The sequence below is a fragment of the Equus asinus genome, chromosome 8 (assembly GCF_041296235.1).
Source record: "Equus asinus isolate D_3611 breed Donkey chromosome 8, EquAss-T2T_v2, whole genome shotgun sequence".
NCBI lineage: Eukaryota > Metazoa > Chordata > Mammalia > Perissodactyla > Equidae > Equus > Equus asinus.
The window spans coordinates 83,395,778-83,420,694 of NC_091797.1; the positions used below are offsets into that span (position 1 = coordinate 83,395,778).

Genomic DNA, 24,917 nt, shown 5'->3' on the forward strand with positions numbered 1-24,917 from the left:
TTCCCCCAACTAATGTGCCTTCATGTAATAGATCTAGTTAGCAGACCGCAACTGACTTGAACAAGTATTCTATTTTATGAACGTTCCATAATTAATCAGTCCAGTTCTCTACTGTGATTAGAGTCTTTCTCTTATTTGCTCTTATGAACTTCAGGAAACATTTTTCTATATAAAATAAAATGCTTTGGCAAGTAATTTAGTGGTGTAAATTCCTAGTCTTGAAATAATCAGGTCAGAGGGTATGCAGTTATGTGCTGCATCACAACATTTTGGTCAATGAGGGACCACATATATGACAGTGGTCCCATAAGATGATAATGGAGCTAAAAAATTCCGGTCAGCTCATAATGTAATGCAGTGCATTACTCGTGTTTGTGGTGTTGCTGGTGTAAAAACCCACTGTGCTGCCAGTTGTGTAAAAGCATAGCACATACATTTATGTACAGTACATAATACTTGATAATGAAAATAAAGGGCTGTATTACTGGCTTATGCATTTACTATGCTTTTTATCATTAGAGTATACTCTTTCTACTTAAAAAAAAAGGTTGCTGTGAAACAGCATGCTGTGTTATGCCGGCAGCAGCTTCCTACATCTCATGTTTACCACGTCTCTTGATTACATCATTTTCTCTTGTGCGTGATTTAGTCTCATGTTGTTCTGTTCATCATGGCCCCTAGGCACACGAAATCCACTGCTGATGTTGCCAGTAAGAGGCCACATTGAGTGGTTGGCCTGGGAACGAAATCAAAAGTGATTAAGGACTATGAAGGTGGAAAACCAGTGGCAGTTATTGCTCACCAGTTGGGCATGTCCCCCCCCACCATAGCTAAGATCTTGAAGAACAAGAACAAAGTGATGGAAGCTGGCAAAGGATCTGCTTCCTTGAAGGCAGTAAGACTGACAAAAATTCGTGAAGGGCCTATATCAGACATGGAGAAACTTCTAATGACCTGGATTGAAGACCAGGCACAGTAGCATATTCCTCTCAGCGCCATGATGGTCATGGCCAAAGCAAAAAGTCTGTCTGCTATGGCTATGTTGAAAGAAAGGACTAGACCTTACTGCAGTGTTGAATTTACTGCTAGCTCTGGGTGGTTTAAACGATTCCAGAACTGTTACTCATTATGTAAAGTGAAAGTGAGTGTGAGTCTGCGAGTGCTGATACGAAGGCAGCTGCAGAATTTTTGGGAACTCTAGATAAGCTGACTGTGGAGGGAAAATACTTGCCAGAGCAAATAGTCAATGTGGATGAAAGGTCCCTATTCTGGAAATGGCTGCCTGAAAGGATTTTCATCCATAAGGAGGCCAAGTCAATGCCAGATTTCAAGGCTTTTAAGGGCAGGATAACAGTCTTGCTTGGGGGCAGTGTGCCAGGCTACACATTGAAACCCTTTGTGAGCTGGCACAGAGAACCCCAGGGCCTTCAAGTATATCAATAAGCACGCACTGCCAGTTTACACAGGAGCAATAAGAGGTCATGGATGATCCAGCTCCACTTCCAAGATGTCCTCCTAAATTGCTATGCCGGCAAAATGAAGAAGAACTTTTTAGAAAATAATGTACTTTTCAAGGATTTGCATATTGTTGGGCCGGCCTGGTGGCGCAGTGGTTAATTTCGCACGTTCTGCTTCAGCGGCCCAGGGTTTCCCAGTTTGGATCGCAGGTGTGGACCTGTGCACCACTTATCAAGCCATGCTGTTGTAGGTGTCCCACATATAAAGTAGAGGAAGATGGGCATGGATGTTAGCTCAGGGCCAGTCTTCCTCAGCAGAAAGAGGAGGATCGGTGGCAGATGTTAGCTCAGGGCTAATCTTCATAAAAAGAATTTTCTTATTGTTGAACAGTGCTCCTGGACATCTTTCTTTTATTGGTGATCTTCATTCCAATATCAAAGTGGTGTTTCTCTTTGATCCAAACAATGGATAAAGGAGTTATGGTAGTTTTTAAGGCCTACTACCTGAAGAGGACCTTTGCCCAGGTTATTGCTGCAACTGAGGAAGACACTGATGCGATTCTGGAAGAATTACAATATCTATGCATCAAGAACCTTGCTTGGGCTTGAGGTGATGTCACCAAGGAGTGTATGAATGGCATCTGGAAGGAGACGCTCAAAAAGTTCTCCCATGACTTCAAAGGATTTGCGAAGGATGAGGAAGTTGCAAAAATCAACAAGGCTGTGGCTGAGACGGTGGACAACTTGAACCTGGGTGTGGACGAAGCTGACGTTGAGGAGCTCCTAGAGGTGGCTCCTGAGGAACTGACTAATGGGGAGTTGTTGGAACTGGGACAGGAATTCAGAGCCAAAGAAGAGGCAAGAGAAAAGGAAACTGAGGAGAAGAAGAACCCCCAGGAAAATTCACAGTGAAGGGTTTAGCAGAAGCTTTTGCAGACCCCAACAAGCTCCATAAAAAGTTTGAAAACTTAGACCCCAACACCGAAAGGTTTTCATTAATAGAGAGGAATGTTCATGGTGCCTTGTCTGCTTACAGGCAAATCTGTGATCAAAAACAGAAGCAAAACAAGCAAACCACTGCGGACATATTTCTGAAAAGAGTGACACCTCCTGAAGAAGAGCCTCCGGCAGGTCCTTCACAAGGTGTTCCAGAAGAAGGCATTGTTATCGTAGGAGGTGACAGCTCCATGTGTGTTATTGCCCCTGAAGACCTTCCAGTGGGAGAAGATGTGGAGGTGAAAGACAGTAATATTGATGAGTCTGACCCTGGCTAGGCCTAGGCTAATGTGTTTGTTTGTGTCTGAGGTTTTGTGGTTTTTTTTTTGCTGAGGAAGATTGGCCCTGGTCTAACATCTGTTGCCAATCTTCCTCTTTTTGTTTGAAGAGGATTTGCCCTGAGCTAACATATGTGCCAGTCTTCTTGTATTTTGTATGTGGGTTGCTGCCACAGCATGGCTACAATGAGTGGTGTAGGTTCACACCTGGGAACTGAACCCGGGCCACCGAAATGGAACGCACTGAACTTAACCACTAGGCCATGAGGCCAGCCCCTGTGTCTGAGTTTTTAACAGAAAAGTTTAAAAAGTAAAAAAAAATTTTAATAGAAAAAAACTTTAACGATATAAAGAAAGAAAATATTTTTGTAAAGCTATACAATGTGTTTGTGGGCTTTTTTTTTTTTTTTTGAGAAAGATCAGCCCTGAGTGAACATCTGTTGCCAATCCTCTTTTTGCTGAGGAAGATTGGCCCTGAGCTAACATCCGTGCCCATCTTCCTCCACTTTATACGTGGGACGCCCACCACAGCATGGCTTGCCAAGTGGTGCCATGTCCACACCCGGGATCTGAACTGGCGAACCCCAGGCCCCCGAAGCGGAACATGCACACTAACCACTGCGCCACTGGGCCAGCCCCTGTGTTTGTGTTTTAAGCTGTTATTACAACAGAGTCAAAAGTTTTAAAAAATTAAAAAGTTTATAAAGTTACAGTAAGCTCAGTTTAATTTACTATTGAAGAAACCAAACTATTGTTTTATAAGTTTAATGTAGCCTAAGTGTACAGTGTGTATCAAGTCTCCAGTCGTGCACAGTGATGGCCTGGGCCTTCACACTCACTCACTGACTCACCCAGAGCAACTTCCAGTCCTGCAAGCTCCATTCAGGGAAGTGCCCTATACAGATGTGCCATTTTTTATCTTTTATACTGTATTTTTACTGTACCTTTTCTATGTTTAGATGTTTGGATACTGAAATACCACTGTGTTACAGTTACCTACAGGATTCAGCACAGTCACGTGCTGTGCAGGTTTGTAGCCTGGAGCAACAGGCTATACCGTAGAGCCTGGGTGAGAGGCAGGCTGTACCACCTGGGTTGTGAGTGCACACTGTGATGTCCGCACAGTGACGAAATTGCCTAATGACGCATCTCTCAGAACGCATCCCTATTGTTAGGTGACGCATGACTGTACACATTTTCAATTCTGACACTGACAGACCTCCCTCCAAAAGGATCACACTGGTTACAGTCATGTCAATGGTATATGAAAGTGCCCGTTTTCCATACTCTTATGCCAGTTTTCTCAAACTTGAAACATTTTGACGATTTGTTATTTATGTATATTTAAAGTCAATTATCCCTTATCTAAACTCCTATTTTCTTTGAGACTTTTATCTTGCTAACCATAGTACTTTTTTAGTTATAAAGTCTGAAGTTTAATGAGGAATTACAGTAATCTGTTAGTTTTCTTGCCTAAAACAGGTACAGACTCATAAATGATTCAGAAAAAGGTCCACAACTCAAACAAAAAAGGTGCAGTGTATGCACAAGAAGTTCACATAAAAAGAATAATGAATATGCAGGGCTGGCCTGTTGGCGTAGTGGTTAAGTTCCTGCATGCCTCTTTGGAGGCCCTGGGTTTGTGGGTTTGGATCCTGGGCATGCACCTACACACTACTCATCAAGCCACGCTGTGGCAGTGTCCCACATACAAAATAGAGGAAGATCTATACAGATGTTAGCTCAGGGCCAATCTTCCTCACACACACAAAAAAGAAAAGATATATTAGTAACCTTAGAAACAAGGGGATACTATGTTTTACCTGTTAAATTGGAAGGTGGAATGAACTTGCCCAAGGGCACCTACCTGGGAAGCAATGATCCAGTTTCTGAACCCAGCTCTGGTCTCAGAGCCCAGCTCAGCTCATACCCACCATGCCCACTTGCACTCACATTTCCTGTGAGGCTCCGATTCCTCGTTTGAAAGAAGAGTGGGAGGATCATCAACCTGCCTTATTTGCCTCACAGGGTTGTTGAAGAACAACAAAATGATCTTTTGTTGAGATTAAGTGAATTCATACGTGTAAATGATTAACTTGACCTGATTGGCACATATGAACAAAATCTAGAAACAGCTCGCTTTCCTCAATGCTATTTCCTGGCTACACGTTTCCCAAGAGTGCGTTTCTAACGGTTTAGAAGGCAGAGACACGGGCATGGCCCCAGCTTTAGCAGCCCCTCCAGAGCCTGGGATTTCTAACACGGCTCTGGAAGCTTGGGAACTACTCATCATTCTGACTGCATGGCAGAACTCATGTCAAATGCAGCAATTACTCTGGAAGCCCTAAATTAAACCCTGATTAACAGAGGAGACCAGGTCTCAGAAACACAGGATTGGTATCTCTATTACTTAAACATGATAGTGCATGGCCCACATCCTCTTCTGGGTCACAGAGGAAAGGACTTCTGATCTTAAATTGGTGCAAACTCTCCTGGAGTTTGCAGCTGCTCTGGGGTGTAGACCAGAGCCTTAACATGGCCTATCGGACTGCATATGCTCTGACCTCCATTCACCTCTCTAGCTTCCCGCCAGTTGTCTTCTCATCAGACCCAAACTTGCTGGCTGCCTCTCAGTTCCACCAACCTACCAGGCTCCTTCCAGATTTGGTCCTTTACAAATGCTGCCTGGAACCTTCCGTTCCCACTTTCTTTGACAATATCCCCATTCACTCTTTAAGTGTTCCTTAACTGACCTCCAGGGGATCCTTCCCTGACTAGACTAGATTCTTCAGCACTACTCTCTTGCAACATCACAATTGTAATTTTAAAATACGTATATGTGTGCAATTTTTAATTTAATGTTTATCTCTATTAGACTGGACCCTTCATGAAGGCAAGGATAACCAATGTCCTGCTCAACATCTCCAGCATCTGACATATGTCTAGCACATAATGAAATCTCAAAGACCATTAGTTGAATGAATAATTGTAAAGGAGTTCTTAAGTTTAGGGAGCATGGACTTCTTTATGCCCATTACCGTACCATCAAAGTTCCTTCTCCTCTTCCCCCAAATGTATGCTTCTACAAAAATTCACAGGTAACTGAGTTTTTTTTTTTTTTTTTGAGGAAGATTAGCCCTGAGCTAACTGCTGCCAATCCTCCTCTTTTTTCTGAGGAAGGCTGGCCCTGAGCTAACATCCGTGCCCATCTTCCTCTAGTTTATATATGTGGGACGCCTACCACAGCATGGCTTGCCAAGTGGTGCCAAGCGGTGCCATGTCTGCACCGGGATCTGAACCAGCAAACCCTGGGCCGCCGGAGCAGAACGTGCGCACTTAACTGCTGTGCCACCGGGCCGGCCCAATAACTGAGTTTTTACAGAACTCTCTAAAGCCCATTCATCACCTCCCTAAGTCTGATGACCTTGAATGTCAGAAAGCGGATCTCATTCTCAGTCTAGTGTCCCCGCCACTCAGGACTCCCTATCGTTCAGACTTTTTCTTTCTTCCCCTATTCTTATCTCCTACCCGTTCCTTGAGGAAACTTAAATGGACTCAAAAATTTCTAATAGTCTTAAGATCATAAATATGGGAGATCATACACTGATAGGGCCATGTGTAGGATTCTACCTTGATAAGCTCCCTGTTAACAAGAATATTTCTTCAACTTTGTTGAAGTATAAGTGGAGACACTACGCTGCCCATATTGAGCGTGATTTGATTAGTGCTGCATTGTGTATACACCATGAAACCATCACCACAGTCAAGATAAACATTTCCATCACCTCCAAAAGTTTCCTTGCATCTCTTTGTAATTCCTTGCTCCTTTTATCCCTATTCCCAGTCAACTACTGATCTGCTTTCTGTTGCATTTTCTAGAAGTTTACGTAAGTGGAATCATACAGGGTGCACTCTTGTTCTTGCCTGGCTTTTGAGCTTCATCCATGTTGATGCATGTAGCCATGGTTCGTTTTTACTGCCGGGTAGTAGTCCATTGTATGGCTACAATATAATTCATATTGTTGAGTCGTAAATGTGTATATTCTGGAGACAAATCTTTGATAAATGTATTGTTCATACCCTCTTGGTCAGCCTGTGGTTTGCCTTTTTGACTTAATGGTGTCTTTTGAAGAGCAAAATTTTTGATTTTGATAAAACAAACTTATTTTTTTTCTTTTATAGTTCCTACTTTTTCTAAGAAACCTTTGCCTAGTCCAAGCTCACCAAGATTTTCACCTAGAAGTTTATATTATTGAATCGATCATCCATTTTGAATTAATTTTTGTGAGTAGTGAGATAAGGATCAGTGTTCAATTTTCCCCACATGGATGTCCAGTTGACCCAGTACTACTGTTGAAAAGATTTCCTCTCCTCATTGAATTGTCTTAGCACCTGTATAAAAGATCAGTTGACAAAGTGTTCGTCTATCTCTGAACTGTCTGTACTGTCCTGTTGTTCTAGATGTCTTTTTTTTGCCAATACCAAATTATCTTGATTACTATAACTTTATAGTAGGTTTTGAAATCAAGGAAAGTCAGTCCTCCAACTTTGTTCTTTTCTTAAAAAATTGCTTGCTTTTTCCATGTTGTTTGTATTTCCACTTACATTTTGGGGTCAGTTTGTCGATTTCTACAAGAAAGCTTGCTGAAATTTTGATTTGGATTGCATTGACTCTAGATCAGTTTGGGGAGAATTGATGTCCTAACAATATTAGTCTTCCAACCCATGTACATAGTTTATTTTTTAAAAATTTATTTGGGTTGTTTTAAATTTAAGCTTTTTGGGGGGGGTGTTGAGATCTTAGAACTCTTTTTTAGATTTATTTCTAGGTATTTTACTTTTTTTGGCATATAAATATAACAACTGTGAATGCAACTGTTTTTTAAACCTCATTTCCCATTGTCTGCTGCTTGTATAAAGTAAGTTGATTTTTGTATATTAATTGCATCCTGTGAACTCGCTAAATTCATTTATTAGCTCTAGCAGTTTGATAGATTCCTTGGATTTTCTCTGTAAACAGTTACATCATCTACAAACATGGACATTTTACTTCTTTTCTAATCTTTTGTCTTTCTTGCCTTATTCAATGACTAGGACCTCCAGAATAATGATGATAAATAGAAGTGGTGAAAGTGGGTACGTTTTTTTGCCTTGATTTTGATCTCAGATGGAAACATTTCAATCTTTCACTATTAAGTATGATATTAGCTATAGGTTTTTCGAAGATGTCCTTTATCAGCTTGAGGATATTTCCTGCTATTCCTAGTTTGTTGGGAGTGTTTGTTTTTTTTAAATGAATGGATGTTGAATTTTTATCAAATGCTTTTTCAACACTGAAATGACTATATAGGTTTCACACTTATTCTGTTAATATGGTGGTTACATTGATTTTCAAATGTTAAATCAACTTTGTATTTTTGAGATAAACTTTGTTCATTGTGTATTAACCAATCTTTTAAAATATCGCTGGATTCAATTTATTAACATTTTGTTAAGCAGTTTTGTATCCATATTCACGAGAGATTTTTTTTTTTTGTAAAGTCTTTGTCAGTTTTTTTTTTTTAACAGTTTTTGTTTTTTTTTTTTAAGATTTTATTTTTTCCTTTTTCTCCCCCAAGCCCCCCGTACATAGTTGTATATTCTTCGTTGTGGGTCCTTCTAGTTGTGGCATGTGGGACGCTGCCTCAGCGTGGTCTGATGAGCAGTGCCATGTCCGCGCCCAGGATTCGAACCAACGAAACACTGGGCCGCCTGCAGCGGAGCGCGCGAACTTAACCACTCGGCCACGGGGCCAGCCCCCTTTGTCAGTTTTTGATATTACATATACTTATAACAAGTTGGGTGGTGATCCTGCCTTCTTTATGTTTTGAAAAAGTTTCTGTAAGATTTATTTTATTTCTTCCTTAAATGTTGATAGAATTCACCAGTGAAACTGTCTGGAATTAGAATTTTTTCTTTGGGAAATTTTTTATGACAAATTGAAAATTTTAGATAGAGGGCTATTCACTTTCTATTTCTTCTTGCATCAATATTGGTTAAGTTGTATTTTTCAGGAAATGTCTATTTTATCTGCTTTGTCAAATTTGCTGCCATAAAGTTTATAGTTTTCTTATTATCTTTTTAGTGTCTTTAGGATCTGTGGTGATAACCCCCTTTTCATTCCTGATACTGGTGATTTGTTTTTTCTTGATAAGTCTAGCCAGATTTGCCCATTTTGTTGTTCTTTTCAAAGAATACACTTTTGGCTTGGTTAGTTTCTGTATTGTTTATCTTCTTCTCTTTCATTGCTTTATTCTCCTACCTTTGTTATTTCTTTCCTTGTATATGCTTTGTGTTTACTTTGCTCCTTTTTTCTTAAGGTGGATCTCCATTTCATTGATTTCTCTTCTTATGTAAATTTAAAGCTTAAGTTTCCTTCTAAGGACTGCTTTATCTGCATCTCACCAGTTTGATACGTTGTATTTGTCATTCAGTTTAAGATATTTTCTATTTTCTCATGTGATTTCTTTTTTTCTTTTTTCTTTTGGTGAGGAAGATTGGCCCTGAGGTAACATCTGTGCCAGTCTTCCTCTGTATTGTATGTGGGATGCTGCTACAGCATGGCTTGGTGAGCAGTGTGTAGGTCCGTGCCTGGGATCTGAACCTCCAAACCCTGGGCCACTGAAGTGGAATGTGCAAACTTAGCCACTACGCCACTGGCCCGGCTCCTCTCATGTGATTTCATTTTGACCTATCTTATTTAGAAGTGTGTTGTTTAATTTCCAGATATTTTATTCCTTGATATTTTATTGTAATTGATTTCTTAAAAATTCTCTTTTGGTCAGAGAGTACATTGTGTATGATTTTGATTTTTTTAAAATTTACTAAGTCTTGTTTTATGGCCCAGCATATGATCTAGCTTGGTGAATGTATCACGTATATTTGAAAAGAATGTATATTCTGAAGTTTGTGGATATAGTGTTCTGTAAATGTCAAATTAAGTTGGTTGATAGTATTGTTCAGATCTATGTCTTTTCTTATTTTTGTGTGTCTAGTACCAATTGCTGAAAGAGGGGAGTTAAAATCCCCTACTATAATTTTGTTTTCTATTTCTCCATTTAATTGTCCATTTTGGACTCCTGTATTTCTAGGTACTGTTATCAGGTGTATATACATTTAAAATGCCTTCTTGAAAAATTACTCCATTTCTCATCATGAATGTCTTTTTATCTTTGGTAATACTCCTTGTCTATTTGATTGGATATTAAAATAGCCACTCCAGCCTTCTTACCATTTGCATGGCATATTTTTTCCATCCATTTACTTTCAACCTATCTGTGTATATTTTGCCTGTCTCTTATAGGCAGCACATAATCCTCTTTTTTTTTTTTTTTTTTTGGTGGAAGCCTGGCCCTGAGGTAATACATGTTGCCAATCGTCCTCTTTTTGCTTGAGGAGGATTGTCCTGAGCTAACATCCATGCCCAACTTCCTCTATTTTGTATGTGGGATGCCACCACAGCAGGGCTTGATGAGTGGTGTAGGTCTGTGCCCAGGATCCAAACCCGTGAACCTAGGCCGTAGAAGTGGAGTGTGCTGAGGTTAACCACTATGCCCCTGGGCTGGTCCCAAATATGGTCCTTTTTTTATCCACCCTGTCAATCTCTGCCTTTACCTGGACTGTTTAGAGACCATTAATATTTAAGGTAATTATTGATATGGTAGGATTTAGGTCTACCGTTTTATTATATGTTTTCTGTTTGCTCCTCTATTTCCTTGTATCTCTGTTCTCCCTTTCCTTCCTTCTTTTGGATCATTTGAATATTTTAAATTATCTATTGGATTTTAGGCTATTACCTCTTTGGATTTTCTTTTTGATTTAGTAGTTGCTCTAGAGTTTACAATATATATAACTAATTTTTCATAGTCTACTTAGAATAAAAATTGTACTACCTCACATAAAATGTAGAAGCATGGCAACCACATGGGTCCTTATCCCCCAAACTTTGTTATAGTTGTATATCGATTAATTTACATACATTGCAACCCTCACCGATGGTATAATTTTTGCTTCCAACAAAATATATATTTTAAATATACATATATGTTTTAATAGATTTTAAAGAAGAGGGAAAAAATAGCCTTTTATATTTATCTGGATATTTACCATTTGTTGCTCTTTCTTCATTTCCAGAGATCCAAGTTTCCTGGTATCATTTCCCTTCAGTATGAGGAACTTCCTTCAGCATTTCTTGCAGAGTAAGTCTGCTGGCGATGAATTCTCTCAATTTTTGTTCACCTGAGAAGGGTTTTACTTCGCCTTCACTCCTCTGTATGGGTTGCTTCTCCACAGTCCACCTGCTTTTATTTCTCGCTGTCCTCAGATAGCTGCTTTTGCATTCTGTCTAGTTTTTAGTTGTAATCAGCAGGAAAGACTAACACTGCTCTGCCACAATGGAATAAAAATGTATTTTTTAGTTCTTATAATTTCTATGGCAAAATATATCACTAAATTAAAATCAGAAGGGTATATGGAATTCTTACATGGCATGTTTCCAGTTGCCCAGGAATACTTTTTCAATAGATATGTAAACAAGTAATTACAGATAGATGATGGCACAATCAAGAAATAAACTTTTCCTCAATTAGACATCACTGGTAAGCATTCTCGGACCCCCTCTGTAATTGCTGCATTCCTTTGAACTCCTGGCGGCACCCAGCATTTGCACTGTCACGGCCCCTTAGTCTACCGTTGATTAGCCTAGCGCATTGCTGACCGACTTCCGTTTCAGTGGAGATTTAAAGCATGAACTCCAGCAGAGTAGTGACCCCTCCATCTTATTTACCGCTACATGCCCAGGCACACAGTAGATGCTAAATAAATACTTCTTGAATGAATGAGTGAATGTATGCTGATCTTGGCACTTCTGATCTCCCCACCCTTCCCTACTTTTCCTTTATCTATGGCACTTATTGCCATGTAAGGTCATTTACTTATTATAATTATTGTGTTATCAGTTTCTTCCTACCCCTAATGTAAGGTCCATTAGGGCAAGGATCTTTCCCTAAGACCCATTGATGTATCTCAAGCATCTGGCATGGCACCTGATATACACATTACTCAATAAATATCACTGAATGAATAATTGCAAATCAAAGGTAAGCAGCCCTTACTGATATGCATGATAAACCTGTGATAATTCTTGTTAACTCAGGAGTCTAGTGTATGCTGGACAAATACAGGACACTGGCTCTTTGTCGCTGTCCTAGCACCTTTCATACCTGATCTCTTGCCGCCATTCTGGTCCCTGTCTTTTCTCACTGCCTCCTCATGAAGGCACTAGAAGGAATTGAAAGACTCAGTTTGTACCAGGTGTTAGGGCCAGGGACCCACATTCCTTCTTTCTGGTAACTCTACCTTGGGACACATCACTGACAAACTTGTGGAGAGGGAACTTTTATAAAGATCAGCCCCCATAATCTCACAGGCAGAAGGCCTTTTCACAGGCTAGCTTAGACATTTTTCACTACAGAGAAAAGTGGATGAGATGGACTAGGGGAGTTTTTCTGCCTTCCTGAAGATTGAATGTTTTTCTGAATGGCAGTATGACCTGTGCCTAGGAGTGTGGGTTCTCAAATCAGGTCTTGATTCTGTCTTCACCACCTCTTACCCTGGTCTGAGCTTATTTCCCCATCTGGAAAATGATTAAGGTAGTGTCCCCTCACATGATAAGCATAAGCAGGCAATACACGTTAGCTATTTTTTGTGGATAATTATGAGTCTTTCCAGCCCTTTCCAATACTATTTTCTGATCTACCTAATATAGAAACTTCAGTGAACTAAGTTGCTTAGGAAACTGGGTGGTAATTATTAAAGCCTTTGTGGTTGGGGTTAACCCATGTTGATAATTGCTTTGTAAGTTTTTGAGTATACCTCTCTGCTTTAGTCTATCACAGTGAACAGGACTGGTCACATTTGTCTGTGACGACTGAACATCCTGTAGGATAGAAGAATGATCTTCAGGTCATCGTCCTAAAGAGCAATTTTCAATGTCCAGGGCTTAGAACCCTAAGAATATGAGATCTTACTGAGATTGTCTTGACCCCAAAACCATATCCTAGAAGTTATATATTTTACTATCTTCTTATTATGCATATAAAATTATTCTAATAAAAGCAGAATATGAGGGAAGGAGGGATCTACTATTACAGTGGGATCATTTCAAATGTTTGGTTATAATGTCTTCTTCATAGCCTGCTTTTATTTAAGGGTGCCCAGCTTCTCTCCTCAGCAATACATGCTCCTATGCACGACTGGCACATTGGGGTGTGCGTGTGTGTCTGTGTGTGTGCGTGCATGCACATGTGCCTTTTCCTATTCTTAAGGACAGAAAGGTGCAGTTGACCACTTCAAACAGTCTATCTGTTTGATCATGATCTTCAGCCCTGTAGAAGAACTTGGAAGACACATCTTTACCTGAAAATCTTGAAAGGTCTTCTTGGAGCAACCGAGGCCATGGAGAACAGCTTCTGGAGGGCGGCTCTCCCTCTGGATTATGAACTGGTGAACCTAGAAGGGAAACTTCCTGCTACAATAACACAGCAAGGCAATGTGATGAACACTTTTATTTACAAATATAATTAAAAGCTCTGACAGTTATCATGCTCTTCCTTGGGACCTGAAAAATGTTTTTGTTTTTGTTTTTAAAGTGCATGCAAAAGAAGTAAAGCCTTTTTTTTTTCATCATTTTTTATTGTAAGAAAATACACAGTTTGAAAGTGTGAATAATGCAATATTTATGACCAAGATATGGGACTTAGGGAGGGGAAGGGAAATAAAGAAAAAGATCAAGATGATCTGACTGAGAGACAGTGTTGAACTCCAAATACTGAATTGGAAAAGGAGGGAGGTGGGGAGGAATAGGAGGAGGAAGTAAAAAAATTTGATCAGAGAAACAGTTAAAATACAATATGAAAATAAGTAATACCTCTCCTTAAATTCCTTCTATACACAAAATACACGATTTGCCAAAGCCCAATTTGTGCTACTGGGATTCTGTGAGCTCCTTAAGTGTATTCACATCCTCTGCAACAGCAGAAAATGACTATGATACAATCAGAATATGCTGAAGACAAGTTAAACTCTTGCCAGCAGGTTCTTAAAAATCACAAGATCTCTTCACCCCTCCCACCCCCCCATCCCCAAAAAAGTAATAATATGTCACCACTGATATGTACATCACAATTAGTTTCTGTAAAATGTATCAAATTTTCAATCTTTAATAAAACTTTGTTTTTTTTAATTCCTGATGAATAAATACCAAAAAAATAAAATAAAATAAAATAATGCAGCAGCTAGTTAAGGTGTAAGGCTGCGGATATTGTGTCTCTCTCCCCCTTGGCATTTATTATTATTTTTTTGCTTTATTTGCACAGATTGGTGGTAATGAGTGATTGCTTAAAGCAATATACATCCACTTGTTGTTGTTGGTTTCTTGGTTTTGTTAAAACTGTCTCCAACGTTGTCACTGAAACATTTTGAATCGCATCAATACTGTGACGTGTACTATGAATAGAAGACATGGCCAGGTTTTGGCCAGCACTGAAAGTTGACACGGGGGGAGGAAGGGGGCCCCTGATGGAGTAAGAATAAACAGGCACTAGTCCGACACGATGTCAGTAAGAGTAAGAGAGAGAGAGAGTGAGAGCAACGCCCGTTAAAATGGGGAATGTGGTTTTGCAGGGTCTGAATTTTTTTCTGTTTTCATTTTTTTTTTGTAAATGGCAAAAAAATTTAATCTCATCTATAGTCCTCCTTAGGAAAATCTAATGTAACCAAATTCCCAAATCCCATTCTGAGGCTCTCCATGTCAAAAGTTTCAATCTCTCGCTCTTGCCTTTCCAATAGGTACTTTATTCTCTCGCTGCGTTCCTTCTGAAGGGCAGCCAGCTCTTCTTCAATCTGAAATAAGCACAGTGAGCAGTTCTTAATGGAAAGGATCTCCCAACAGGCACCCACATGCACATGGGTACACATACATGCACTCACGTAACATACAAACACGCAGGAACTAAACGTAAACTAGACTGGGGCAGGCTGGGAGAGTCCTGGAATAAATGTCTCGTATCTGATCCATTATATTTAAAACTTGCTCACAAGAATAAGAATGTTTGGGGCCCACCTGGGGCTAGCACTACTGTTCTAGCAAGCCAAGCAGCTGGCCTGATCTAGGTCAGTGTCCTGTCTCAGCAGGAGATGGCCCAGGAGAAGCTAAAAGACACTCAGGCACAATTAGATTGTGCCACTTTCCCATGGAGAATCAAATGTCCCCTGGGTCATTAGTAATTTAATTCTAGAACAGGAGCAGGGAAAATAGTCTCTTACGTTGGTCTCAGGGAACTACCAATAGAAAGCACAAATAACTGGTAAGCAAATAAATGCTTAACAGCTTTGAGATGCTTTATGAAATCTTTTCTACTTCATTTTCCTCAGCAATATCTAAAGCAATGAATATTTCAATTCTGATAACATTTATTATGTATGGCAATATCAGTCTCTCTTCATTTTAATTTTTTTAAAGAGCCCTGTTAGTGATTTCTTTTGGTTTAGAAATAGCTGAAAATAAAAACCAAATTGGCATTTGGCTTCCTCATGCCATTTAGCAGCCATGCCAGCTCATAGTACCTTTCATATGTCATGTCATCACCTAGTAACTCATGTCATTCCTCTGGCTGTGAAGGTGGAGGGTTTCCTAGCAGAGTAAGAGACAGAGCTTAGGCTGTGGGATCAGATTTATGCGAGTAACTTAACCGTTTTGAGCCTTCGTATCCTGCCTGTAGAAAGGAGATTATGCCTGCCTTTCAGGGGTACTAAAAGTATAAAAGCAGATAATAAGTGAGCAGTGCCTAGTTTAATCCCCCGGTACATAGGCAAGGCTCAATAAATGGCAGTTCCCTAGGCCGTGCCCCATCCTCCGCCCGGCTGGACAGGACCCGCAGGAACACTCATACCTTCTGCTCAAGATGTGCTCTGCGCAGAGACACCCTCTGCTCTAGCTTCTGGAGCTCACGTTCATGTTGTGCCTCTGTTTGCATCTTGATTTTGCTCTGGTAGGCATTGAGCAGCTCCATTTCCTGCTGGAGCTGTAGCCTCAAGGCCTGGCATTCTGCTTCTTGAGCCTCATCTAGCCGTAACTGCGGGCACAGAAGACATATACTGTCATTCACTCCTAGCTTACAGCACTTGGTGACTACTGGAAGATGTTTCCTTGTTTGGACTGAAACAAGTCCTCTTAAAAAAACAGATGCCCCGGGTACATTCAGAGTTAGGAACCAAAAACACTACATTCTGCTCAATGGGCTACAAAGTTCTAAATACACATTCTTTTCTTAAAGCATTCCTTCTTAAGAAAACAAAAACATTCTTTTCTTAAGAAAACCCTAGTTTTCTTAAATCCACACTGGCAGGAGTCAGGAAGGCCAGACATTTCAGTGATGAAGCCTGTGGGCTTTGGAGGCAGACTCCTGAGCCTGAATTCTAGCTCCACCACTCACTTAGGTGTGTCACTTCTCCAAAGTTCATTTTTTTCATCTCAAGAAAATAACAATAATAATTCCTACTATCTAAGATTGGTGTGAGGATTAAACAAAAAATTCATATGAAATCCCAGGCATAGTTCTTGATGTATCCCAAGTGTTCAATAAATAATAGCTGTTATATTATTTTGGTTTGACTAACCATTTCCATATTTATATATCTTTAATCCAAAAACCATCAAACACTTAGATATCCTTAGCTCTAAAAAAAAAGAGTCCAATTTCCATAACACTAGAGGAATATACCACAGTACTGTTACGCTCCCAGCAAGTAATGCAGGTCCCTGCGGTTGTCTGTACAAGTCATCCTGCTGGCCAGCCAATCTTAAACTCAAGTGGTTGAAAATCTCTTCCTCACAGAGGTAGCCTTGATAATCTTACGGGGCATATTCTGGTTTGAAGCGGGAAAGTCCAGATTATAAGGCTGATAAAGTTTTCCTTGCTCCCTGCAGCTCCTGAACTTTGTGTCAATCCATCAAGATATCGATCCTGTGTGGAGAATGGCCAAGCCAGTCACCAGAAATGCCAACCTTCCAATGAGCATAGTTGAAGGTTTGGGGCCATTAGCAGGACTATGTTTAGGGATGATGACCCTCCTCCTGTTCCAAGCTTGGTTTTCTCTAGATTTAGCAGGCCCTCAGTTCGGTTAGGAACTACGAAATTAGGACCTTTGAATTAGACAGTTCTTTGTCCCCTGAGTTTATCTGCATATTTCCATACAGACCACTTTGCTAAGATACTTATTCTCCATATTATGCTTCCTTCCCTATTTTATACAGTTTGTGACAATTCACAATATATCTCAATATCTTGATTGAGAAATGACTTTTTGAAATGTTATTAGAATAGTTTCAGAAAGTTATTTGCATACTGTCTTTTTTAGTACTTTTGGAGAAATATGCTATAGCAAATGAACACAAAATAAGTAATGTAATCATACTTCCAAGGTACTTTCTAATAATTCATCCTACCCAGCTTTCACTAAAATCCACTAAAGAGGATACCTCTCTTTTCATTTTCTCAATGAGAAGTGAAGAGAGAAGAGATACTAGACGGAGAGTGAACAGTCAAGCTGCAGCAGCAACAGCCTTACAGATAAAGGCCGACGGGTTTACTGGCTCCCAGTGAGATTGTTATCGATTCCCTCTTGATATGCGAGGTTCTTTACCAATGGTGGGAATGAAAGTCTGTTCTTTTCTCTTGTCTTTGTTAATTGTTACATGAGCCCTGGCCAAGTGCGTGAGAGGCTTATCCGAGGGGCAGTTTAGACCATTGAAATACCTCCATCTTCTCTTATTTCTGGCCTTCTATTATTAATGTCAGGAACTATGTTACTCTGTACCAGCTCTGACTGTAAAAGTGCCAGTCTAGAAATCAGAGGATATTCCAGTTTTTGGTATTCATCATCCAAAAGTTGCACATACCAAATCCATTAAAAAGTTTTATAAAAGTATAGGTAAATACATTTCTGTTTTTTAAAGTGGATTAAACTGAAGAAAAGTATGTGATAGAAGCAGCATAACGTAGCAGTGCCCAGGCATATAGGCTTACAGGTTCCCCCCAAAATGGGTTCAAATCCTAGCTCCATCATCAATTAGCTAATTACCACTATGTGACCCTCGAAGTCCAGGACCTTGGCACACTATGGCTTAAGGGCCAAATCTGGCTTATTGCCTATTTTTGTCGATAAAGTTTTACTGGAACACAGATACGCTCATTCATTTGTGTATTGTCTGTAGCTGCTTTTGCACTACAATAGTAGAGTTGAGTAGTTGTAAGAGACCCTGTGGTCCACAAAGCCTAAAATATTTACTATCTGCCCCTTTACAGAGAAAGTTTCCCTATTCCTGCCCTAAGCAAGTGGCTTTACTTCAATAAACCTCAATTTCCTGACAGGTAAATTAGGGTTAAAATAGTAACTACTTCAAAGGTCAAAGGGGTTTCACAAAAGTGAAATGAGATAACACTTAGCAGACAGTGCCTGGCACATGGTAAGTGGTCAGTAAAGGATAGCTGCATTTATCATACATAATTTTATCTCCTCCTTGCCTCAGAAGAAAGGGTATTTCTTTTTATTCAAGGGGAATCATAAACCTATATTCCTGATCCCGTTCTCTCCCATCTTATGTAACAAACATACACTGAGCACTTGTTTGCCAGGCATTGTTGCAGATGCTGAGAATGTGAAGATGAACAAGACAAAAACTCCATCAACCTTTATGCCCCATCAACTCTCTTCCCCTTTCTCCTTACCTTTAACCTCTCTCTGCACTCCTCATTCTGACCCAACCCCTCTACTTATATTGCTCACATTAGCGTCACTGATGACCACCTTGAATGAGTCTTCATCTTACTTGATCTCCCAGCTGCATTTGATAATGTGGATTGCCCTTTCCTTCCTGAAATCTTTCTCTTATCTTCTGAGATATGACACACGCTCTTGGTTTTTTCCTCCTTCCTCTCCTCTTCCAGCTATGCCCTACCATAGTGGGCCATTAAATGTGGGTGTCCCTCAGGGCTTTGTCGTGGGCATTCTTCTTCCTCTAATCTCTCTTCCTAAGGAATCTCATTTATTCCAAAGACTTCAATTACTATCTATATGCAAATAACTCCCACATCTATACCCCTGTTTCAGACTTCTCTTCTGAGGTCCAGGCTAGCTTATCCAGTCTACTGGAGACGCCTTCACGTGGAGGTTCCCCAGGCCCTCAAGCTCAGCATGACTAATATTAACAATCATCTTTCCCTTCCCCCTTCTCCAGTCTGCTCCACCTCCTTTTTTACCACATAGGTAAATGGCACCATCATCTGCCATTTTGTTCAAACTAGAGACTGGGAGTCATCCTTAATATCTCACTGTCCACATTCAATCTGTCACTAAATGCTTTCAATTTCATCTCCTGCCTGTCTCTCAAACTTAGCCACTTCTCCTTCATCCCAGCTCCCCCCTCTCTAGTCGAGCCACACTCCCTCATGCCCGGGTAAAGCAGCGACTTTATAAAGGATCTCCTTATATCTGCTCTTGCCATCTCCCAGGCCATCCTCTCCATCACCAGAGTGATGGTTCAAAAATGCAAATCTGATGTCAGTCCCCTCTTTAATACTCTTCAATGGCTTCCCATTGCTTTTAGGATAAAGATCAAAATTCTTAAGAAAGCTTACAAGCCCCTACCCGGTCTAGCCTCTGTTTACCCCTGCAGTCTTATTCTCATGTTAGTCTCCTCCTAGTTCTCTATATTCTAAACATAATGGACTTGAGTTCTTTAGAAGTGCCACTGTGTTTTGCATCTTTACACATGCAGTTTGTTTTGCCTGGAATATGCTCCCTACACCTCAGCTTAAATAATCATTGTGTCTGCAAGGCCTTTCCTGACTCTCCAGACCAGCTTAGCTCTCCTGGTTTACACTCTCTTAGCACACTGCACTTGCTCTGCCATTACACTGAGTAGATTTTTTCAATGTCTCTTTCCTCCACTCTTTCATGTATTCCATGAAGACATGATTGATGACAAATTGATCATCTCACATTGGTCACTAAGTCCATCTCTTCTACTCCTAAATATTTCTCAAATCCTTCTCCCTCCTCACCATCTCCATTAGCATGTTCTTAGTTCAGGCCGTCATGACTTTTTTTTGACTATTACAATAGCTTCCTAACAGGTCTCTTTACCTATATTTGCCAAATTACTGCCAGTATCTTTCTATAACACTGTCTTATTCACCACAGTAGTCCAGGATGCTTGGGGCATAGTATAGACAGTCAATAAATACTTACTGGGTGAATGAATGAGTACACTGGCTCCTATCCTCATCCCATGGACATATTTAAGCCTTTCCCAATTAACAGGAGTCCTCCTTTAACTGTCTCTTTCTCTAGATATAGCTCTTTCTACTTTCCTTCACTGACAAATTTCTATCTTACTTTTTATCTCACTTTATAATCACTTTTTCAATGCACTGTAATGTCTTCCATTCCCACCACTCCACTGATTGTCCAGGACAATCAATGGGCAAATCCACTGCTAGGTCCAACTGGTCTCTCTGCAACATTTGGAATCATCAACTAGGAACTTTTGTTTCCGGCTTCTGTGACATGGTCTCTGGTTCCCTTCCCATATTGCTGATTATTCATCTCCTTTAGTCTACTTCTACTCAGCCCTCAAATGTTGGTGTCCTCAACTCTGTCCTTAGTCCCCTTCCTCTCTAATACTACCTCCTGTCCCTAGATGATCTCAGATACTCCTATCAGCTACAACTGCCCCCCATAGAACAATAATGCCTAACGTTTTATCTTTAATCCTGCCACCCTCTTGAACTAGATTTCCATCTCTGTACCTCTCTACCTGGATACCCACATAGCTCAGACAACATGTTTACAATGTAGTCAATTATCTTCCAGGAATCCAAACTCACCCCTCCTTCTATTCTTCTCTCAGTAAAATGATGACTGATTCCACTGTTATCAAACCTACCTCTCAAATTGGTCACTAAGTCCATCTCTTCTACTCCTAAATATTTCCCAAATCCTTCTCCCTCCTCACCATCTCCATTAGCATGTTCTTAGTTCAGGCCTTCATGACTTTTTTTTTTGACTATTACAATAGCTTCCTAACAGTTCTCTTTACCTGTATTTGCCACATTACTGCCAGTATCTTTCTATAACACAAATCTGATCCTGTCACCCTCCTTCTTAGAATAGGCTTCAGTAGCTCTCCATTGCTTACAGAATAATGTCCAAACTCCTGGCTTTTGAGGCTCTGATCCCTGACTATCTCCCTGCTTTCCCCTTCATACTCCTGCCATATCAGCTACTCATTGTTTCTCAAACACATCCTCTTTCAGGCCTTTGAGTCTCTGCATATACTGTATTCTCTGCCAGGAAGGACTTTTCCTCTTCAGCCTTTTTGGTGCACTATTACTCTTCAAGACTCATCTCCTTGTGAAACCATCATAGAATTACCAGACAAGCTCCCATCTCTGGCTTACCAAGACCTTTACAACCTCTCGATTTTGGGCTCCCACAATCCTCTTCCTTGAACTTTGGGCTCACGCCAAAGTTCTTTCAGTCCCCACATGCATACTTTCCACCTTTTGGACCTTTGCCTGCCTATGTAGGTCCCTTTCTGTGGAACCCGTTTACTTCAATAAATTCCTTCAAGCTTGGCTCCTGTTGGGCAGCTTTCCCTAGACCAGATTAGTTGTTCCTACTTATCTTCCCAGAGCCTCCGGCACCTCCCACACCAAAGGACTTATTATGCTTTATTTCTATTGCTTAATTATCTGACCTCCTTGCCTGACTGACAAAAGTGTGGGGACAGGGACCAATTGTTGTCTCTCTAGCTCATCACTCTATCTCTGAGCCCAGCAGAGTGCTGGACACAGATGCTTAGTAAAAGTTTATTGAATGACTATGTCCGTGTGTCTTACTCATTTGTGCCTGACATTAGTTGCACAAGCTTTGATGAATGAAAATAGGATATTATATGTGGTATCTATCACATCTTGCTCTCAAAGTCCCTATGTGCCGCAGGTCTGATTTAGCACATTATTATTCCTTGAGTTCCATCTTAGAAGACACACTCCAGCAAGTATCCGTGTTGGCTTGGCTTTATTCAGCGTCGTCACTTCCTCAGTTCTTTGGGTAGAAAAACACCAATTTCCTAAATTTGTGCAAGAATCATCTTGGAAAACAAAAGGCTGGATCTTGAATTTTCTTGATTCCCAAAGCTCTTGAAGCCATGGCACTGACCCTAACCACTTACCGCTTGAGAGGCCATCATCTCATTTATACTCTGTTCATACTGCTCTGCCAAAATGGCAAGTTTTCTCGTCTGCTCATCTTTCAGTGTCTTTAAGATTGTTTTGTGCTCATTCTTTGGAGTAACTTCCAACTGGTGATTCTTGAGTGCTTTATACTGTTTGGTCTGTACTTTGCAAGTGTCCTGAAACTGTTTTTTAATTTGCATTTCCATGGCCTGTGTAGAAAAAGTGACAAAAGGAAAATAAAGACACATCAGTAAATACAGAAAGCCTTCCATTCTAATGACACAATACAGGTGCTGAGACCATTTGTCTTTTGGTGCAGTGACCCACATTACTAGTCAAAAATAATGAAAACAATACATATGACACAGACAAGAGTTAACTCTACCAGTACTTTTGGTTTAATATGAAATGAATAGAAGTCATTTTGAATTTACAAATGGATTAAAAAGTGAATTGTTACAGGGATCACAACTCTGAGCAGATTGTGGAATACTATGAAGCTTAGTTTGTTAAAAGCTTGTGCATTACTTTAACGGTTACCTAGTCAAAATCTTCAGTGCCTTCTATTGTTTGTTGTTTTTACCTTTTTTTTTTTTGTCATTTTCCCCTCTGTTTCCAAGTGAGAAAGGGGATGGCAGTGTATATGCCACCTTTCACTGCTCTGTGTTTCCTTGACAAATCAATAAAGGAGAGTGTCTGGATAATACTTCACATGATAACCCATTTCCACTGGAATTCAGCATAAATGGAAAGGAAAAACTGATTTTAGATATTTTTCCCCATTAAGAGGTTGTACTTGCATGTAGCAATATCAAATATGCATTTTGGGAAGGAGAAGGCAGGGTGTATTATTATAAATCCGGAAGTTCCACCAGGTTGTCTCATAGTCACACTTCCATTTCATGAACACTTGGAGGAGCTGTGATAACAAGGATCACTAATTAGACAGATTAGGATTTGGCTAGAGGGGAGCATGTCCAGTGTGACTGAGGTTGGCCTTATATCTGTGTCAACACTGACAATGTCCCTCTTGACATAAAGCAATGACTTAGTCTATATCGCTTGTTAATTAGCAGTCAGCTAAAATTATCTGGAGGCAGTGAGGGCCACAGGAGTTCCATATCTCTAGTGCAGGGGAAATAAGTGCCTGGCACGTGTAGACTCATTCCTGATTCCCATGCCCAGGACAGATGTTACTAATAAATCATACTCCTTCCTACTTAGCTTGGATGTGGCTTTAGAGTCTTTCTTAATATAGCAGCACTCAACCTAGTAACTGCTAGTACCAATAATCTGAGCAGCACCACAGATGAAATTTATCTGTCATATACCTGGTAACTCTCTCATTTCCTGGGATTAGAACCATGGGCTGCTGTTAGTCCATACGTTACAATTTTAAAGAGGGTAGGTCACAAAGGAGTCAGCGAAACTGCATATTGGATACAAAGAAAAATGGAGGGATCATCTAGCACAATGGTTTCCAAACCAGCCTGCCTAGCAGCATCTCTTCAGGAGTTTGTTATATACAGACCCTTGTGCTTCATGTCTGGAGAGTCTGATTCAGTAGTTGCAGGGCCCAGGAATTTGTAATTTTGCAAAGCTGTCATGTGACTCTGACAGTCATCCAGGTGCAGGAACCACTGATCCAATCCGACTGGGTCCCAGAGCACAAATAGGGAAATACTTCAATTTCCTCTTACCTTTAAGTTTTTTGGCTGTTGCCGAAGTTCCATGACATGCTTTCTGTGCAGTTCCCTTTCTCGCCTTTTATTGTACTCCAGCTGGTTTTCCAGTTCAGTCTGGTGCTGTAGACGGATCAGATCCATGCGTAGCTTCTGTAACGTGTGCAGCTGCCTGTACTCTAGCTCTCGGGTGGACTCGTCGTGCCGGATTAGCATAGCATGCTCCATCTCCTTCTGGGTCCTCTTTTTATTTAATTCCTGCATTCAGCGACAAAAGATAAATGGAGAGAGATGAATGGAGATGAACTGGAAGAAATGCACAACTAAGTGAGGGATGACAAGGAATGGCACTACTAACTGTCTCTTAATTAAACCCATTAGTGTTTGGCAGCATGACTCAATGAGATTAGATTAACAATCCCTGGAGATTTAGGTTTTCCATGTGGGTCCACCATTTACAAGATGGGCAACTTCACAGCCATCACAACTTCACTGTCTGTAAAGTGGGATTAATTCTACCCGGCCCCTTCTCACCTCCCTCACATTGCTGCTGTGTACCTTAATTAGGTGATATGTTACACATAGGTCTAAATAAATGTTTCTTCAGTTAAGGCAGTGGTTTTCAACCCTGACTGACCATTAAAATCACGTGAGGAAGCTTTTAAAACACATGATGCCTGAATCCTACAACCCGAAATTGTGATGATTGCCTGGGGTGGGACTGTGACATCAATATTTTTAACAGTTCTTCATGTGATTCTAAAATGCAGTCAGAGCTGAGAATATCCTCAATGTTCTTAGTTTTCTGCGAAATACTCTGTTTTTGCGTGTATCAGAAGTAGGCCAATTACCTATTTTTTAAAATCTCAGAGTTCAGGGCATGCTGGGAAAAGGCAGATGAGATCTCTCCCCTTTCATCTTTTCCATCACAGTCTGTGTGATCACTTCTAGATCTAATCATTTTGTTCTTTGCAGTTCTACTCATGTCTTTCTCTTTTTTTTTCATTGAAGGAGGGAAAGAAAGGAAACTAGAAAAAAAGCACGGGGATGGGGGGGAGTTTGGTGAAATTTTTTCATTCACCAGTTCAAGAATATTTCCTGAATGGCAATGTATCGAAGATCTGAACCATGGGCTCTGGGTCCATAAAAATGTTTAGTGGGCCA

The 24,917-nt window shown here is 40.4% G+C and overlaps 1 protein-coding gene across 4 annotated transcripts in view; it reads right to left on the reverse strand.

Annotated features, from left to right (window-relative positions):
• Positions 1–13,318: 13,318 nt before the first annotated feature.
• Positions 13,319–24,917, reverse strand: part of TAOK3 (TAO kinase 3) — a 169,097-nt gene continuing 157,498 nt past the window's right edge. For all 4 annotated transcript variants that reach the window (XM_014854724.3, XM_070516157.1, XM_070516158.1 and 1 more), the window contains exons 18-21: positions 23,772–24,011; positions 22,068–22,280; positions 15,721–15,903; positions 13,319–14,671 (exon numbers count right to left, since the gene is read on the reverse strand). In XM_014854724.3, coding sequence (XP_014710210.1) covers positions 14,510–14,671; positions 15,721–15,903; positions 22,068–22,280; positions 23,772–24,011 — 798 coding nt within the window. In that variant the 3' untranslated portion in view covers positions 13,319–14,509. The remainder of the gene's footprint in view (positions 14,672–15,720; positions 15,904–22,067; positions 22,281–23,771; positions 24,012–24,917) is intronic.